The 14,582-nt window shown below is 32.5% G+C and overlaps 1 protein-coding gene and 2 pseudogenes across 1 annotated transcript; all 3 read right to left on the bottom strand.

Annotated features, from left to right (window-relative positions):
• Positions 1-1,009: 1,009 nt before the first annotated feature.
• Positions 1,010-5,565, bottom strand: LOC120210252 (annotated as a pseudogene).
• A 439-nt stretch (positions 5,566-6,004) lies between these two features.
• LOC120210255 (cysteine-rich repeat secretory protein 38-like) lies at positions 6,005-6,783 on the bottom strand. Its single transcript, XM_039209021.1, has one exon. The coding sequence runs from the start codon at positions 6,765-6,767 to the stop codon at positions 6,036-6,038; it is 732 nt and encodes a 243-aa protein (XP_039064952.1). The 5' UTR covers positions 6,768-6,783; the 3' UTR covers positions 6,005-6,035.
• A 670-nt stretch (positions 6,784-7,453) lies between these two features.
• LOC120210256 lies at positions 7,454-10,733 on the bottom strand (annotated as a pseudogene).
• Positions 10,734-14,582: the final 3,849 nt, after the last annotated feature.

Genomic DNA, 14,582 nt, shown 5'->3' on the forward strand with positions numbered 1-14,582 from the left:
TTGAGATTTTGGGATCATATTTTATCATATCACAGTCAGTATGTTAACGTCCAACTAGGACTATCATCCTTTTTTTAACAGAAAATGACGAGTTTTGAATATATGAATAGTCAGGTGACCATTTTGTAATATTCAATAGTAGAGGAACTCAACAAAATAAAACCCTATAATCAAATGATCATTTTGTAACTTTTAATAGTCGATTGACTCAATAAGAGAATGCCCTATAATTGAGAGACCATTTGTGTACTTTACCCAGAAAATTAATATGACTTCTAAACTTAATTTACATTTAACATAATCTTTAAATTAAGGAAGTAAACTTATGACCATTTGATTAATTAAAAGCAACATTAATCATTATAATACTATATGATGTTGACATTATAGTTTTAACTATTTTACTCGTATACTTGATTATTATAGTTTCAACTCGAGTTCTAGTTCAAATTAACATTTTTCAATATTAATTAGTAAATGATAGGTTAATTAAATTTAAAAAGTATTTGAATGAAATATAATTTGAACTTGACTCAATAATAAGCAAGTTAATTTCATTTTTTAAAAAGTTTAATGTAAAAGTAATTGTCTAAACTATATCCTAAGTTAACTTTAGATGTCTAAAGAATTTTTCGTTGCATGTTTAGGTGTTTGGACTATAGCAACCGTTAAAATTACCGTTATCTAACATATGTCACTATTATAAATGTTCGAACTTATTTTTAACTGAAAATTCTTTGAATGCTTAATAATAACTTAATATATAGTTCGAGCACTTAATTTTTCATTAAAGTATTTTTGGATTAAGCAAGAATAATTTGTAAACATAAATGTTTTGATCATATCCAACTGTAAGTGTTGTTTTTATTAAAAAAAAATCTTTATTTTAAATTAAAATAACATTTTGGTACAACACAAATTATAATAAGTTTAAAATGCAAATCATAATATTTTACAAAGCAATATTGGATTTGAATTGGGTAGAGTACGGACATGTGGAATCGAAGGCAAGTCAAGTATAATGAGGGGAAAATGGATTATCAGAAAATAAAGACAATTGATGTACAAGTCTACATCTATGCTTGTTCTTCCTGCTAGTTTTACAAGTAATGACAGTTGAGCCCGAAAAACCAGAGGTGGTACTCAAAACAAATTAAAAAAAAGTGTCTACACGATTTAGACCCCTTTATGGAGACGTCTTTTCGTTGATCAGTTCCAAGGGCGGCCGCCATAACCCTTACCTCGGTCCCGAAAACCACCATGACCTGTTTCACCAGATGAACAAACTGAGTATGACAAACAATGTATTAAGATCTCAGGATTCTTTACAACATGCTATGGCAAAGAAGTCGAAGTAACATATCAAGCAATTCAATTGCGGTTCAGTTAGCTGCAATAGCTCCATTTGAAATATCTTCTATAATCACCAACCAACATAGCAAAATGTAACAATTTCTTTTATTGAAGCGATGAACAGAGAAACAATCTTGTAACATGTGGGCTGTGGCAATGCACTAGTGTTTTCTGTAACACCTTATTGAATCAAGTATCTAAACGTGCAAATGCTACTGGAACTAATTAAAATTATTCAATTTCATTGAATTTGCTTGCGCATGCATATTCCAAAAGAACAGTAAACTAACCTGACGGAGGAGGAGGCGCACCACGTCCCATCGCTGCCAATTCAGGACTGACCTTTTGCCCAGCTTCCTTAAGTATGGCAATAAGGTCTTTCGCAAATCTGGCATTTGCAGCTGTGAAGAAAGTGTAGGCAGTTCCTTTTGCCCCTGCCCTTCCTGTTCGACCAATGCGATGGACATAATCCTCAAGAGATCCCGGGAAGTCATAATTGATTACGTATTTCACATCTTTCACATCTGCCACCAACTAAATTTGATAAATAATCCAGATGATGAGGCCAGTCGCAATCTAGATATATGTGCCCATGGTCCCATGCTATTACATACATACCTAAGCCACGAGCCGCAACATCTGTTGCAGTCATTATAGGGCTCTTGCCAGCTTTAAACTCTGAAAGGACCCAATCCCTTTCAGCTTGACTTTTGTCTCCGTGAATTGAGAGAGCAGGCCAACCATCCATGCGAAGTTGCCTAGTGATCTGGTCACAGCCTTTCTTGGTATCCATGAAAATCAAAATTCTGCTGCCATCCATGATATCCTCCAGCAACTTCACTAATCTGAAACATCAACACAGATCACTAAACATCCTTAATAATATACTAAATGTTAAAATAATTATAACCCATACAAAGTGAACTGTACTCTACTTGTTATATTTCTGACTCTCTGAAACAATGTCAACGTGTTGGTGAATTGCATGGTTAGCTTTTAAATCTGCAGATCCAATTATAACCTGCACAAAAGTCCAATGGAACAATAAATTTAAGTGAATAACAGAACAATAGAAACAACAAAGTCCAACTTTAGACTAAAAATAAGATTACCACATTTGGAGAGCCAAGAATTATATTTGGCAAGATTTAAAATCTTCAAGTTGTAAAAAACATAGAGAAAGTAAACGAGATAATATGTGGAGATCATAGAAGAATCAGATAGAAAGTCAAATGTTAAAACAAAAGGCAATGGATAACATTTCCTCACAAGGGAATCTATTTAGTAAAAACCGCGAAAATTATGAAGCATCTTACTTTGTATGGATTGTAAAGGAACTGCCTTGCCAATTGTTCAACCTCCTTTGGCCATGTTGCACTCCAGTATAAAGTTTGACGATCAGGACGGATCTGAATAAAATATAAGTGCCAATCAGAGAAAGAGTAGTTGAGATAGAGGATGAAGCTGCCAATTTGCTTATATATAGAGAGAGAGAGAGGTTCTACACAATCACATATTCTTTGCTAAATATAAAGTTGGAGACTAACACCTATAATTTTGCCATTTTTAAATCATTTTTCTTCAGACAGTTGCACGACTGCATTGTACTGTAAACTGAAACAAAGAATCATTTTTCTTCTGAAGTCAACATTCTTATCATCCTAAAGAGTGACTTCCACCATATCTCTTGGATAACTCATCAGTACTATTCCCAAATTGAGTTAAAACAATGTAAATGTCATGGGCAAATGGAGGGGGTTGGGGGGAAGACCATAACAAAAGAGAAAGGCAACAACAGAGACCTGAGCAACAATTTTTTCGTATCTGAGGTTCAAATCCCATATCTAACATCCGATCTGCCTCATCCAAGACTAAATAAGTAACCCTTCGCAAATTTGTGTGATGTGAGTCCAACATATCTATAAGCCTTCCTGGTGTAGCAATAACAATCTCAACACCTGATCCAACAAACAATATTAACACCTTCACTGCCAAAAGGTTCAAGCAATTACAAGCTAAAACATAAGTGATTATTTAAACTAACAATAAACATGTCAGAAAGCATCTTAAATTGAAACCTGTGTATACGAGAGTGCAAATAGTTCTGGAACAACAAATACAGTGGAACAATCAACCCATGCATATTACAACATACCTTTCTGGAGATCACGCACTTGAGGTCCCTTTGGAACCCCACCATATATGCATGTATTCTTGATCCTTGATGATGCACCAAACTTAGCAGCTTCTTGTTGTATCTGAACCGCAAGTTCACGTGTTGGGGCTAATACTAATACAATTGGACCATCTCCATGAGCTGAAAACATATATAAAGAGGCCAATAATAATTCCCTCTGAATTACTAAAAGCAGACTGATAAAATTAAGTCGCAATGAGTGAATTTTTTTACCTAAAATTGGTTGTGCGTTCACATGAACAATTGCAGGCAATAAATAGGCAATAGTCTTCCCTGATCCAGTTTCAGCAATGCCAATGAGATCACGACCCTTCAAAGCCATTGGCCAGCCTTGAGCTTGGATGGCTGTTGGTTCAACAAACCCTGCTTTTGTAATTTCTTGCTGCACATAGTCTGGAATAAGAAAAAGAATATCAATTATAACAGAAGAATCAATAAATAGAACAGGAAATATCCAAAACACCTACAAACATAATAATTTTAATATGCTATTGTAAAATTCTCTATAACTAAGAAATACTCAAAACACTGTAAAGCTAACAACCAACCCAACCATCAAAATGATATTTTTTTTTCTCTGATATATGCAACAACTTTTGCACATCCGAAAAACACTCTTAGACTAATTAACAATCCATCATGTGGAAGCAGTAAAATATCAATGATTTAACATCTAGAAGCAACAAGAGAATATCAACAAAGATAAGGAAAATGAAGGCTTAAGATAACTCTAATTGCTAAGTCTAAACGAGCATATCAGCAAATATTGTCAAAATACAGCTGTCTAATCCAGTCATGATGCATTTCAATGTCTTTTCTGCAAGCAAAAACATATTTGAGAATCTCCAATTAATTAAGTAATAGAGGGCTTCTCCTCTATTCATCATTAGCCGAGTAAATTACAGAGCATCTAAAATGTAAAAGGGAACACAGAAAACTAGACAAGTAAACAACAAAAAGGTTAAACATTATGCAGGAGTAGTTGACTATGTTCACCATTCAATGAAACTTGGCCAATGTTAAGGTTATAAGATGATCTAGTTGCTAAAAATGCCATTTCCTTTAATGTAAACTTTTTATGCATCCCCATTCTACACAGAAAAGTGAGGGGGGAAAGGCTCTCCAGAGATTCAGTAAATTTGGCCAATAAAAGAAATAGAAACAGATGATTTAAATGGCTTAAAAGCTGAACTTATTAACAGAAACAACAAAAATTACCTGGAAATCCCACATCTGCGAAACTCTTCACAGGCTTTGGAACATCACGACCTTCAACCGTAATTTCCCTCCGCTGCCTATACTCCTCCACATCCGTCTCTGACATTGCTGCCACCGAAGGGGATTCAACATAAAAGTTCTTATCAAAAGGAGTCAACCCATCCAAATCCAACTTCCTAGGCGGTTCAGCGTTATCATAGTCCCTTCTGCTTGACAAGGACTGCACCGAACCACCACCATATGCTGAAGCGCCACCAAGCCCTGAGTCACTGTACCATCACACATAATTTAACAGAGAAGCTTCGAAGCAGCTACAAATTTAGACAGGAGACCAGATACTTCACGTATCACAAACTTAGAATATTTGCTGATGACCCAAAGTCATTGTGCTAAACTTAATGAAATGCAGCTGTTTTTTAAATTAAATTCAATCGTTTAGAGCATTTGATAGCTAAAACAACATAAATTTCATTAAAATATTTAACAGGAACAAATTATAGATATAAGAAAATACCCAACAATACCCAGAATAATAAATAACGTTAAACATATAAAAAGGTGAAAATACATTAGAAATTGAAGTGGTAAGTTCAAAAGTGTTAGTAGTTACCTTCGACGGTCACGGTAGGAGGTGGGATCGCCGGAGCGGCTATCATATCGACTCATTTTCTGTGCAATTGTTCGTGAGATTATCAGAAGCTGTTTTAACAAAAATAATAATTCGAATTTTAGCTTTGGCTTTGTTCTAATAAATGGCTTAGGGTTTTATTCGATAGAATTTTGTGCTATTTTTTTCAGTTGGGATGAAGAAGAGAAAGGGGAAAAAAGGACTTCCCTTCTTCATGCCTTGTATGTGTTAAACGTCGACGTACGGTGATCTGTTGAAATCGAAGTCCTAATCAGACCATGGATTATTTGAAAGTGAATTTAAAAAAAAAAGTACTAATTATATTCATTTAAAATATAGATTGGATTTGAATACTATTTAAGGTCTGAACCGACATGCTGTTTAAGTTCATAATTTGTTATTTTATTTTTTATATTATAATTTTTCTTGTATTATAATTATTTTGTTCCGTATGATAAAATTACATGGAAAAAAATCAACCGAACAATTTAAAATATATAAATCCCTTTACCTTTAAAATAAAATTCATAATTTTTACTTATTCGGCTAGGACCATAACAAACAATCTATATATGTATACACACACGTTACATCAACTTTAATTATTCATGGACAGACTTTTGTTTCACATAGAATTGACTAGTACGTATTAACGAACGGGTAAATTTCATATCTAAAGTTGCAGCTGCCACCAACGACTCTGCCACCTTCTTTTCCATCACAGCAACTCGGAAGCTCGCCGATTATGCCGTCGAGACACTTTTTACACTCACTGCTAGAAAGATCCCTCGTGCACTGAGTCAACCCGTAAAGCTTCTCCGATCCGTACAGCTCCGTCTCTCCACCGGCATACATTTTGGGATTGGCATAAGCTTGATTAGCCAACTCAGTGAGCAGCCCCTTGGTCTTCTCATTGAAGGCCTGGGGTTCACTCACGTTATTCAAGTTCCACATGTAGAACCTATTCCGGTTATCAATCTGGCCGAAGAACTCCACGTTCGAATACTTGAAAAGACAGTTATCGTACCAGATGATTCCACCTTTGTTGTAGGGACACCGCTTTCGTATCTCACCGCCTGCTTCGACGACACAGGTTTTACAATCTTGGCTCGACACATCTCCTCTGCAAAGTGCGAGGCCATACGCTTGGTTCGGGTAGTGGCCTACGGAACCGAGGCCGAACCCCGAGGGAGGAGCTTGAATGGAGAGATAGCCAGATAGCTTATCTAAGTTGGATTCATAAGGATCATCGGCGGAGAAATTCCCAGTGTCTGAACAAAAATGGAAGAGAGGGTCAGCCCCGAAAGCTGTTTTCAGAACAAAAGCAAGGCCTAGCAGATAAACAAAGGAGGGAATTGTTGAAGAAGACATTTTGTGATATCTATAATTTTTGAGCTTATTTGTTTGAACGTTAAGGACCATGAAAGCTGCTATTTATAGGGAAAAGTTTCCAGGTACGATTGAGGAGATTTGTAGGTTTTATGTGAGAAACTGACATTGTCAGATTTTACTGCTCTTATTAATTATGGTGATGAGAAATTTTCAAACGCCGGCGGTAACTTAATGGGGTAACTACGTAGGAGTAACATGCAGCTATATATGATTAATTCAGCTTGAAAAATACATGGTTTGACCAATATATATAGATAGATATAATAAGTGTATCAATCATGTAAGGAAGTGACTTAGTATCATCATTCTCTCACGAATGTTCCTCCACACCACGCATTTGTCAACTATATTCTTTAATTTCTCTTCTTATGTCAAATATAACAGTTCATAAACCGAATTGATCAAACCTGGATCACTATTTATTTATTGATTAAAAATATTAAATAATGATTTGAATTGAATAAGTTGCTGTGAAGAAATCAACCTTAGGTGTTGTCCCTGATCCAGTAGTTAAACATGGATACTCTCCACGTTAACATAGTTTAGTGTTGGTTAACACAATATTTAGTATAGGATGGCCTAATCTCTTAACAGTAGGTGTATAAATATTTGCGCATGCTTTCAGATGGTTCTCTGTATAATAGTATGTATGCACTTTGCCTTTGAACTTCACAAGGTGAATGTTTTGATACATACAAAAAGTAAATGGCAATATTAAAACCTACAAATATGCTTTGTCTAAAGAACTTTACAAGTTGCCTCATCTTCAATCTTCTCCAAGGAAGGGCAAGCACCCAAAGGCAATAAATGATGTGGTTATTCTCTATATATAAATATATTTGAGCCAGCTTGGAGCAAACAAAAAGTGTTCAGCACCATCTTTATCTACTCCACTGGTTTTGCACCTGTTTAACACAAGAAGATTGTTACTGTTCTTAGTATTGAATACATAGATGGTGAAAAGATAAGAACACCGAGCTGAAACTTAGGACAACAATACTCGGTCAAATTGCAGGGGTTTCTCATTCCATTTTTTTCTCTCTCTTTTATAATAAAAGGATCATTTTGTTACACAAGAGGGAAGAGATAAAATTTAATCAGTCAACAAAATGACTACCACATGAACTTTCCGATAATTCTACACCACATTAAAAGGACGATCGTTCAAAAAGAAAGCAACATTATCTACAGAAAAATGGATATTTGAGACATAACAAAGAGCTGTTCTTGCACTCTGGATTAACTTTAACTTACAGTTCATTTCCTTCAATATCATTTCTGCAGATGCACAAGTGGAAAATCCAAGCCTTAGCATGAGTTTTTCCAAACGGTTCACATTTGTAAGGTAAAGATATCCAATCTGCAAAATAGAATGATTAACAACTTAAATCAAGAGAAAAAGTTCTTAAAATTCTAAGATGAATTTTGGAGAATCAGACTCCAAAGGTACTAAATGAAATCTCACAGAAACATTTACATTTAAGCGAAAACTATTTCAATAAAATCATCATATAAACTAGCAGTGGAATTATGTCAAATCTCTAGATATACTGGATGAAACATGACATTAACCTCTTATACCACAGGTAGATCCCTTAAACCTAAATTACCGTGCAAATAATAAAAATTCCAAAATATCTTTATAAGTATAAAACAGAATGGTCTCCATATTTTTTGCATCAACAGGTCATAAATAGAAGATTCCAGACATGATAAAATTCATGTTTATGATAAATGAAATACTTTGGACCAAGCCATACGCCCATAGGCTATTGGTAGCCAGAATTTTCCTCCGAAAGAACTCCTCAAGAGCAGATCCCTTTGCCAAAACTAAAAATAACTAAATAAATCAAATACTATTTCAGAAGAAACACAATGATGTAGGGTACCGACCAGTGTTTCGAGTGAAGATGCTCTATTATAAACTGCTGCGCCAGCACGCTTTTTGGTCTTTGTTTTAGCAGAATTAACATTCCTTCCCCATCGAAGGACATCCCTGCCATCAAAACAACCAAATACCAATTATAACTTTGAAAGTATACTAAAAAAAAGCGGTTTTGCATACTCTTGTTCAAAAGGTTATGCTGCAAACATGAGATTCAAAATATCTAGATCTGTGCTGACATGCACAGCTGTATCTCGATGCCTCTCCTTAACCAACATAATAAGTAATAACTGGTTGTTGCCCCTATGATTACTAATTGTTATTATTATTTACATATATAGTTCTAGTCCAACTGTTACAAATCTTACAATACATAATATGTATCATGGAATCACTAACTGCCTTAAATGTCAACCCTTCTGTTCTCATCATTGTTTCGAAGATATAGGGTAAAAATCATTTCTCTTAAGTCTTAAAGGAGAACCATATACTTTGAGCGGTTTACTCTTGAGTTCATTTGATATGCGATTTAATAATCACATGCAGAAGGATCTACTAAAATCATCTTATCATCTGAAATTATCTAGAAATATTGCTTTCTTAAATGCATAATTAGTCCAAAGGAGGGAATATTGTTACTATAAAAAAGGGAATTGAATAGCATAAGAATGTTTATCACAAGTCATTCATATGAGGCATTTCAAATGTCTGACCTTCCTCGAAGATTTTCAACCAATCATTTTCTAGCCATATACAATTAGTTTTAGAAAACCCACCGTCTGAGGTAGATTTGGTTGCAAATTTTGTATTCATAAGAAACTGCATTACTAGATGAATACAATCAGGAAATCAATCTACACCAACCAATCCATCTATTCTAACTAGTAATCGATCAACTAGAGCATTTCTTTGTTTACAGTTGTTCCAAGTTTATAAGTTATAAAACAGCTTGAATGAAACTCAAAATGTTAAAGCCAGATATTCCAATTTTTTAAAGATTTTAGTGGGCATGCATATACATAGAAAAAAAGACTATGTTGCTCAGACACTTCATTTTTCTAGAGGTGCACATGTCCAAGTTCCAACACATTCAATTATGGGTGTGAGAATTCTCTCCAAGGATCCTTCACATACATGGCAAAAAAATTTAAAATGTAAAAAAAACACACACACACACACACCCCTTGATGCGCTTACACCCGAGTCTAAGTAATACATAAAATAGATAAAAGCTTATATATATTAAGAATATTTCCACTAACCTTTCGGTGTTTGATAAGAAACTACCATTAAGAAGGTCCAGTAGCAATGCATCCTAAGAGAATCAAAGAAACCTTAGATTATTAACATGCACAAATAACCGAATTATGCTTCAAAACATCAGTATATTTCATTAAAAAAACATCATACTTGTGCCTCGCAGCGTACTACCGATGTTACACGATCATTATATTCCTCAATACTTAGGGGAGGGTACAAAAATGTCTACGGGCATATAGCTGCAGATAACAAGAAACATTACAGACAAGACACATACAAAGATAAGGTTTTTGCCAATTAACTAACAAGTTCAAAAAGTACAGTAAAAAACCTCGTAAATGCAATCACCGATATAAGCTAACGTCGCCGCATTAAAAATCGATCGAGGCTTCTCCAATTTCGGTGGGGAGGGTAACCAACGGTCATATCCCAAATAAGTCTCATCGGAATCTACCTTTACGGGCGCTAATTCTACAGTTTTTAATTAAGAAAATGAGATAAAAACTCAAACATTCGGTCTGCACAGTGCTAAGAGACTGACAACGAAGGGATTACCTTGAGTGGGATGCTGCTTGAGGATATCGAAAACCGATGGGTCGGTTCGGGTCGGGAGGGTGATGGGCGGTGAGGGTTTAACTTTAAGATCGGGGATGGGTTTCATCTTTCGCGGTGCGTTGGGGTTGTAAGAGGGCCTTTGCTGGGTGTCCCATGAAGCGAAAACCGCCATCGGCACCGCCGTGGGAGATGGTGTCCAGGTCAGAATTGTCATTTCGCGCCGTTATCCTAAAGAGGGAAGATTTTTTAGAGGGGGTTTTAAGTGAGGGTTTAAAAAGGTCGATTTAGATAAAAATAAAAGGCAAAACACATAGAGATAACTAATATTTTAATAAAATTTTATTTTTATTCTTTATTTTTTATTGAGTTATTTTTATTATTATAAAATTATATTTTGCAAAATTATATATATTATAATATTTATTTTTATAAGTAAATTGTTTTTTTATAAAAATCGTTAATTTTATTAAAATATTCAAATTACAATAAAGGTTTACCACTACAATCATAATTAAACAAATAATAAGAATATTTTCCTAAACACAAGAAAATTAGCTATTTAAGATTACACAATGATCATATAAGAAAAAATTAAAAAAATAACCAAATAAACTCGAACAAAAGTGGATACAAACATATTTAAATATATCAACAAACAAATCACAAAAGGGGATTAAGTTATTGAAAGATTACCGAAACAAGCTGCAAATAAGAATCAAACGACGTGAACATACTATTCACGAACGCAAATCGTGTATTCAAATCCAATCTGATGATCCAAAGCATGAAAGATCAATGTGATAACAAATAAGCGTCATCTTAATCAGTCGTGACAATGTAAAATCTAACCCTTAAAAAATAATAAACGAAAATAACAACCAAATGACCGAAAACGTACCATAAAGGTAGTAGAAGACGTTCTATAAATATAGAAATATTAAAAATAATAAATAAAAACAAACAAAAATACGTTATAATAAAGCAAAAAAAACAATGAATACCAATGATCGGCAACATCATTAAAGTTGGTGTCGTTACCGATTATTAAGGTGAAGAAGAAGAAGAAAAACTAACGACAACTGAGGAAAAATAGAGAAAAACAAACCCTAAACTCTATTTTTAGAGAAGTAAGTCAAATTAAAATTTGGTATTACTCATTTTTTTATATAAATATAGAAAATATGAATATTTTTGGTCGATTATGTTATAAATATACTATTTTAAATTTGAAAATCTTTATACATTTATTCATTAATTTTTTTAATATTATCTTTATATTTTAACTATTATTATAGTATCATATGTCAACTTGTTGCATGTTATCATTTTAATGTTGTCATTCTATTTCGGTACAAATTTTTTATTAATTTATCATATACTTTTGACAATCCTCAAATTATTTTTCACACAAAATTTTCAAATATTCTTACATCAACTCATTTTATAAAAATTATTCTTATATGATTTATTTTTCTTTTGAGCCCCATCTGTAAAATGTTTTAAAGAAAAGATTTTCATGGACTTTGTTCATCTAAAATATTTGTATATGGTCCTTTTTTATCTGATTTAAGGTTACTCGTTGCAACATTGTCAAAGACATATAAATCATATAATTGTGCCCTATTAAACTCAAGTATGATACTTTAATCCAAATACATAGTATCCGAAGACTAAAATACTATATTAGATCCCCGTATTAATTTAATAGTTTTTCAAATGTTTAAAAACATTAAAATATATTTTAATTATGAAAAAATATTATCAAATGATTATATTAAGGTAGAAATAATAATAATCGTACAAAATATGTGGAGCTCTAATACAGTGAATGAATTACAAACCCCAAAATACAAGTAAGTTGCAATATATAAGTTAGTATATTACGCAAATTTGGTTAAGAATTTAAAACAATTAAAAATTAACATAAAGATAAAATTACCTTCTAATGTTTGCACAAACAATCATTTTGCACCATATTCTTTTATCAGAGCATTCTACCTCTAACGTTTTAACTTCTGATCAAAGTAGACTTTATTAGGTGAAAATCATTAATGGACTAACGTTCAATCCATATTACTAACGTGTCATATTCACGTATGTCTAATTGTAGACGTGAAACATGTCATATCGTAATTTTTTGTGATGTGTCGCATACCACATCATTATATACAATTGGCTTCTACTATTTTTTAAGAATTAAAATAAAAACATATATTTTATTTTTGTTCTCCATGTTGGTTTATTCACCTTTCGTCATACGTATAGAGTTGATTTCTTCCCATCAGACATTCAATTTGTGAAGTTGTGCACAAAAACTTTATTCAAATTAATAAAGATATATATAATAGAATAAAAAGTATCAGTCAAGCGTCACTAGTCCGACAGTTAGGATAATTACCTTCCAAATAATAGATTCGGTTTTGACTCTTTTTCATAATGTTTGTTGCAATGAAAGGGGATACCACTATTCAGTTATTTTCCAAAAAATAAAAAATAAAACATAGAAATTTTGAATATAAATTTAATTTAAATTTAATTATCCAAATAATACTTCCACAAGTGTTATTAAAGATATCATTTTTTTATTGATCTATAAAATCTATTGTGTTATAAAAAAATATAATAAGGCATAATTAAAGTGCATGTGCCTATTGAATATAAAATTTTGAAGAATAAAAATTTTGGGATTTAAGTATTTATATTCGAGTAAAGTGAAGTATATATATGGTCAATGATATACAAATTATTTATTTTCTTGTCGGTTTTCACCAGTCCAAGGAAAAGGTTCTATAAGAGGGTTGTAATGTGATCATATGACAAGACATATCTGTAGGTTTTACTAGCCATTTGTTCTTTGTTTGTACCAAAACATTGACATTTAATTCTAAAAGTAACATACAGAAACACAATTTTTCAAACACAGCATGAGAACAAGAAGAATGGTTGACAAATGAGAGGCTGATACTGAGTCAACTCATTGCATGATGGTACACTTATTGTATATTAGCAAACTTTGATTCTTCCTTATGAAATGATCATATATATATATATATATATATATATATATATATATATATATGTGTGTGTGATTTTATTATATAATTAGTTTTACACAGGTTTAAGACTGTTGAATGAGAAAAAAATAGATAGATGAGATTAACAGTAGAAAATGATAATATATTCATTGAAAAAAACAATGAGTCGATCACAGTCATCTATTTTTACTCATCAAACCATATTAAATTCAGGGGCAGATGCACTTGGCCTCCTATTATTTTGAAAAAATAGTTAAATTTAGTTCAATATGATAAGGGAAAAATAAAAAAAATAAAAAAAGTTGCATACCCATTATTTTTAAGAAAATAATATTAAAATTTGGACCCTTATTCTTAATTTTTTTAGATCCGTCAGTACCTAAATTTATATAAAATTAAAAGAATTTTACATCATGTAACCTCTCTATATATATATAATTATGAAATCTAAAACAAAACTGCCCAAGCCAAGGGCCAAAGCAGAAGTGATTATCCATGCATGAACTTCAAACAAAACCTTAATTGAATTTGATAGTAATATCGCATTGTACGTGGATTCCATTGGGAGATAATTACATTCATGTATTAAACAGCACTCCAAAGTTACCTTTTTGTGAAAATACTCTTTTTACACACCCAAAGATTAGTGATTATCCATGCGCCATGCATGTTTAACCAATCATTATAATTAATTAATTAATCTCCCTTTACAATTTGCATGACTTTTAACCCTAATTTGAACCAAAAACACACATTAATATTGTAATTCCACATTAATTCCACTACCACTGCACGAATAAGTGCATTTTTAGCTTACCCCATTAATTTATACCATTATCTTAGTGCTGACATTATGAGTAAGTAAAATTCCACTTAACCCGAAAATTTAAAAATTTTAATTCTATTTTACTTAACTCGAGTTATAATTTCATAAATTTAACTCTAGTCAAAAAAATTCATATTCAAGTAAAATAATAAAATATAATTCAAAAAAATTTAACTTAACTCAACGGGTGAATTCACGAGATAATGTTCTCGATTTTTTTTTTCACGATATGG

The sequence above is a fragment of the Hibiscus syriacus genome, unplaced genomic scaffold, assembly GCF_006381635.1.
Source record: "Hibiscus syriacus cultivar Baekdansim isolate YM2019G1 unplaced genomic scaffold, ASM638163v2 tig00109921_pilon, whole genome shotgun sequence".
Taxonomy (NCBI): domain Eukaryota; kingdom Viridiplantae; phylum Streptophyta; class Magnoliopsida; order Malvales; family Malvaceae; genus Hibiscus; species Hibiscus syriacus.

Coding starts and splice junctions, on each gene's coding strand:
- LOC120210255 (XM_039209021.1), bottom strand. CDS start 6,767: ATGTCTTCTTCAACAATTCCCTCCTTTGTTTATCTGCTAGGCCTTGCT.